A 6149-nucleotide genomic window follows, 5' to 3' on the forward strand; every position below is an offset into this window, starting at 1 on the left:
CTTGTATCACTAGTTCAATTCCATCAGGCAAGAAACCTTCTGGGCTGATCACAACTTTGCTGTATTTTTTTCTTATCAGAACCCACCTTGTTCCTCAACTTTGCCAACAGAATTCAACTAGGAGTGAAACAACATTATCAAATTATGACTGGATTGACTCTTAATTAGCATGCATCGTAGACTCGGTCAAATTTGATTTCCACTACCTTGAGGCAGAGATGAGCGCTAGTGGCAGGTTCAAGTACTTTTGACCGAAACGTAAAATATATTACCAGCAAGTTTGTGAATGTGATTAGTGACATTATGTAAACACACAAAAAAAAAATCACGTGTATAAAGTAAGATATCGGCTTACACAATCACCTCCTCCAACCAATTAAAACAGCAGAGAAATTTTTTATGAAAAAAGCTACAATTTCTTGCAGTTTCAGCAACAACTCCAGAAATTTCCTATTTGGATGGAGGAACTATAAAGATTGGCTGACCAATGTTAGAGCCACTTTAATGAGGACATTTTACTTGATGCTACAGTGACAAGCCACCCAAAAGTAACAAGGAATGGCTAGAGAAAATGTTCTAATCAAAATTAAAAAAAGACACTTTGATATCCATTAGAATTAAATTATCCTCTGTATGCAGTCCATTATTGCTGCTAACAAAACCTATGTTCTCAAAATACTTTCAAATCCAAAGGGATACGCATACTTCCAACACCATATACCATATTCACCATGTGAAATTCAATTGGTGGAAATCTCGAATTCTATTTTTGACAAGCAAATTTGCTAAAAGAAAGGTTAGGAAAACACCACACAATTGCACTCTTATGAATGATTTTGAGATTAATTTATAGCAAAGAAAGAATGCGGAAAGACCATCATCTGTACAAAAGAGAAATTATGGCAATCATCATTCACATATGGAGATTCAACTAAGAATATATATAAGAAAGAGCATAAAAAAGGATGGAATACAGATTTTAAGATTACATCACAACTCATAATCCATAATGTATAATTATAAACAAAACAATAACACAAGCCATAGTAGACAAATGACAAGCATGTGCATATACATTCCAGGTATGATACTGTACACAGAATTTAATAAACTTACGTGATTCCACGGTGTAATTTCCAGCACATACCTCCACTATTTAATATCAGCTCACAATATCTGATGTGTTGCGTTCATCCATGTGAACCACTCCAAACAAACTGGTCCTTTTACTTCTAACTATAGGTGAATTTCTTTTTCAAATTTGAGATCAATGAGTACACCCGAAACCACCACAGATTGATAGCCAAATTACAAATAGAATCAAACAAATGGCCACATCAATAGCTAGAACAATCCTTACTTGGCGCCACCACTTCTTTCGAATACTTTGAGAGCTTGTTCTAATCCTCATTGAACCCAAATCCTTTTGTAGGGATATTGAAGAACCTACTCCAGCTTGATTATTGGAATCCAATGTAGTTGAATCGAGCTTAGCCCCTCTATCGGTAGATTTTCTATGCTCTTCTAACTCAATATCTCTTATTGTAATAACATGATCCTTTGACTTCCTTTTGTCTTGCTTGTTTGATTTACCTAACAAAGGGGCTTTGGTAGAACTGACAACTTCAATTTGTCCATTTGCATTAACAGGTGATGGAGAGAGGCCTAAGTTATCAGATGAGGAACTCTCACCAGCCCAACCATTGCTAGAGACATGCTCTAAAGAAGTTATCAAGCGATGAATAACAGGCACTAGTTGTTCTTGTATATTGATCGAGTTCATACCGGAAAAACTTCCTCTAGAACCCTTTCTAGCTACCTTCTTGAATTCATCTCTTACATGCTCTAAAAATTGAAGTACACCTGGGTTTCCAAGACCCTCGTCAACAATCGTAAAATAAACAAAACCATCTTCTATAAAAAATCCAAAAGTTTTTTTAGCAATCGTCTCAAAATACCACTTGTGATATGAGGGAGGCCTTTCCAAGCACAGCGCTGCCACATTCTCAATCTCAATGTCTGCCCCACTATACACATACAAGGTGCGATTACCCTTTGCTACGCAGCAGTAATGGACAGTATTGTGCATTGGACTCATTTAAATGATACCTACCAAAAACTAGTCTAAAAAAGTCCTTATCTTGAATAAATTCTTTTGAGCTTCCCAAAAAAAAAAGAGACACAAACTATCTATTTCTTTCTCCAACTAGTTTCATCTTTAACAAGCATCTGGTTTTGACCACACAGAAGGCAGTCCAAACTCAGAATTTTCAAGCATCTAAAGAAAAGCAATTTGGGAAAAGATAATCTTCGTATATTCCTCAACCAAGTGGGCAAGCTCCAAACAAAACACAAGAAATTAGTAGACAACAACGTCAAGGGTACCCAACAAATACCAACACGATTCTTCAACTAAGTATCCAAAGTCAAGAAAGACGTCCTCATGCCTCTCTTCAAACCATCAAAATCAGCAAACAAGCTACCCCCAGTTAGAGGTGCCCTGCAATTAAGTCAACAATCATATTATCATCAGATTTAGCACAAACCCAGTAACATAAATGAACACAAATTTCATTTGAGCCAACCCCGTATCCACTAACAGCTAAAACTACCCAGATTACATATACATAAAATTTGACCCAAATCCAACAAAAAAATTTCGAGTAAAAAGATCCAGCCCAGAAAAGTTGAAAACTTTATCTAACCATCATTCACTAAAATCAAGCTCTTCCACTTCCCAGTAAATCAAAAGATGAAAAAAAGATCAACCCCATGCAAATCATAACAGCTAGAATTACATTTATGACAAAATTGTTTGAAACCAAATAGATCATATGATAAAGACTTTGTGGATAACATCGTTTACCTGTAAAATACCAAGCGGTAGGAAAGACGACCAGCGCAGAGACGAAAGAGGTTTGGTTTGGAAGGTGGATTGAAGAAAACAGAGAGAGAGTTATAAAGAAAGGATTGTTTTTACTGCAGCGCTGTTGGCTTGACAGTTTGACTCAATCACTTTGCCCTCTTTCTATAACTGTACTTTAGTTATCCCATTAACTTCATCTTTTTGTTGTTGTTTGTCATTATTGTTATCACAATTTTTTTTAATGTTACGAATACTTTAAAAATTATTTGTAAGAATTTGAAAATAAGAAGTTCGTTGTCTCTGATCTCAGATTCGAGCTCTGTAATTGCTCATATGATGGCCACTAGAGGCTTACATGGTCGTTAACTTCAGGACCCGTGGGATTAGTCGAGGTACACGCAAGCTGGCCCGGACACCCATATTAAACTAAAAAACAAATTATAAAATAAAAAAAAAAAACAAAAAACAATTACCCAGTCAAACTATTATATTTTAATAGCAATATTATATCCTCCAGAGTTGAAAATTCTATAAAAATTGTATCATTGTTTCAGTGGCATTATTGTCATTATAATTATTCAATTGAAAAAGCTAGAGTAGTAACAGAATGAGGTTTCCATGTTAATTTTGAGGTATATTCCAGTGGTGTAATGAGACCTGATTTCTTGGAATGAAACTTGATTTATGGATAAAAGTTAAAATTAAAAGAAAAGAGATCGAAATTAACAAAAAAAAAAAGATTTTATTTGGATAATTTGATCCCTATAGTTTTTAGCATACCAAATGTTTGGTCCTTTTTATTTTAGTACTGCATATTTTAATTTTAAATTTTATTTTTTCTATGTTTTAATCAATCAACATTGAAAAAAAAAGTGAGAAAATCACAAATAAAATTAAAAAAAAATAATCAGATGATTATATTCTGGCCACCGAAACGACCAATCTTTATGTGAATGAGTTCTCTTCTTAGTAGTAGCTCAATTGAGGTGGTGTTTTCTTCCAAAGATGTTGGAAATATAGATCGAGGTCCATTTGGTTTTATTTTATTCATTTGATTTTCATTTTTTTATAGTATTTTTTTTTTTTTGATAATTGGTTTATCAAAATTCTTATTGTGTTTTAAGGTGTTTTTAAGTGAAAATAAGTTATAAAATAGATTTTAAGGGTTCACAAACTTAAAATTCAATTTCCATTAACCGAAGGTGGCAAAAAACTAACTAGGTGAAGACATGTTGCTTACCACTGCAAGTGACTTATCGTTTAATTATAACAAAAAATGAAATGGATGACTCATTGTCTTCTACGAAGGAAAAAAGTCCAGTGCAGACTTAGGCTTTTAGGCACAAAAGCCCTGAGCTTTTGGATTAGAGACCGCATACATGGGTTTGACATAATAGACCCATTAACGGTTGATATCTTTTTTTTATTTTTTTATTTCATTTAATGTTTTCTATTTAAATACTAATTAATTACATCTTTTCTAATTTTTAAAATATTTAGTTTAACTTTTCTTTTAAAGCAATGATTTTTTTTTAATATGTTTTTAGTTTTATAATGCTTCAAAAAGATTAGTTTTATTTGTCTTTGATTTTTTTTTTATATATTTTACATAAATTTGTATAATATATTTATAGAAATGGAAATATTTTTTTATTAGCAGTGCCAATATATAAAGCATAAATATCTTTTTATTTCTCAATAAAAAACATTATGATATATGATAACGCACTAATAACACATTTATTTCTTTCTCTTATGTTATAAATTAATTTTAGGGTTTAAGGTTTTAGCTTCTTGCTTTATTATTTAATTAGCGTTAACACCATGTTTTTTATTTATTTTAATTTATTTTATTAAGTATAAAAAAACATTCTTATGTTTTCTAATTAAAAATAAATATGATACCCAAAGACACATTCATAATAGAAGCACTTTTATCTTTTACATAAAAAATTAATTTTAAACCTTACCCATAAGATAGCATGAATATAATGCTAGTACTTATACTAAATGCTATAAATTAATACATGCTTCAACTCTGTTTTCTTTTCTCTTTAATAGCTTTTAAACATTTTGCTCTTTGAGGTATTAGCTTTTCTAATATTTGGTGCTTCAATTTGGATTGTAAGTTGTTTATTATAATTCGACTTTGATATTTTTAGATTTACTTTAGTTATTTTTATATACTTTTACAACACCAAATTAAAATGAAAAATTAAGTTCTTATCTAATATTAATAAGAAAATAAATATAAAAATTATTTTATTATTTACCCTATAAGATTAATGTCTAAAATTTAATATAGAAAAATGTATTTTCTTAACTTGTGCATTAAGAATAACTTAATGTACATTTATTTTCAAAACAACCTTGAATATTAAATACAACAACAAAATTTGACAATAAATATTTAGTTTTTTTAGTCATTAATAAATTACGTGTTACTGTTTAAACCTTTTATACACGTGGAATGTCATGTGTATAGAAGATGAGTAGATCGGCCATGATGATAAGCTATTCAACTTTAATGTGGATTGTTCAACTATAAAGATAAATTATTTGGCTATAATGGTTGAAACTTATAACATAGATAGAGATATTAGTAAGTTTCTAGTAGATAATAATACGAGGATGAGAGCTAAAAAGAGAGTATTACATTACAAATGAGTAGATCGGCCATAATGATAAGCCATTCAACTTTAATGGTAGATTGTTCAAGGAGAAATACTCGTATCTATTCATTAACACAGGTATATAACCTAAATTTCAAAGATAAAATTTCTACTAAGAGGGGAGAATGTAAATGTAAACCTCGGGTAAAAAATAAAAAAATATATAATAAATAAAAGTGAAGAAATCCATGCATATGGTTAAATAAAAACAGAAATTCAGAAATTTTTTAATATAAATTTCCAGGCAAAATAATTTGAGACATTATAATAAACCCGGTACTATTGAGGGTTGGATTTAATTGAAAATAAAAATACACTTAAAGAAAAAGGGGGGCCTAAATGCAAATAAGGAAAAATATAGAGTGTAAATACTCTCTCCTCACTAAAAATCTGTAGGAACCATAAGGAGAGAAGATAGGGAGATTTATACCCATTGTTGAGAAATCAAGAGAGAAACACTAAAATTTCAAGAACCCATCCAAGATTAAGAGCTTATAGATGGGATAAACACTTGAGAGCAAAGGATTATCAAGAAATTGAACAAGAAGAAAAGAAAGGAGGGAGTTGAAAATCTTCAACTGGTTGAAGATCAAAATCTTAATTTGTACCGG

At 30.9% G+C, this 6149-nt stretch overlaps 1 protein-coding gene across 2 annotated transcripts; it reads right to left on the minus strand.

Moving 5' to 3' along the window:
- Window positions 1-920: 920 nt before the first annotated feature.
- LOC7479022 (phytolongin Phyl1.1) lies at window positions 921-3036 on the minus strand. Of its 2 annotated transcripts, none has more exons than XM_052446686.1 (2): window positions 2898-3036; window positions 921-2500 (listed from the first exon to the last, which is right to left on the minus strand). In XM_052446686.1, exon 2 carries the CDS (start codon window positions 2096-2098, stop codon window positions 1268-1270), a length of 831 nt encoding a protein of 276 aa, XP_052302646.1. In that variant the 5' UTR covers window positions 2099-2500; window positions 2898-3036; the 3' UTR covers window positions 921-1267. The 2 variants fall into 2 exon arrangements, with proteins under 2 accessions (XP_052302646.1, XP_002319325.1); XM_002319289.4 differs by having other exon boundaries at window positions 2867-3035.
- Window positions 3037-6149: the final 3113 nt, after the last annotated feature.

The sequence above is a fragment of the Populus trichocarpa genome, chromosome 13 (assembly GCF_000002775.5).
Source record: "Populus trichocarpa isolate Nisqually-1 chromosome 13, P.trichocarpa_v4.1, whole genome shotgun sequence".
In the NCBI taxonomy this organism is placed as follows: domain Eukaryota; kingdom Viridiplantae; phylum Streptophyta; class Magnoliopsida; order Malpighiales; family Salicaceae; genus Populus; species Populus trichocarpa.

Excerpts from the sequence above, each read along its gene's own strand:
- LOC7479022 (XM_052446686.1), bottom strand. The coding sequence starts at position 2,098 with ATGAGTCCAATGCACAATACTGTCCATTACTGCTGCGTAGCAAAGGGT.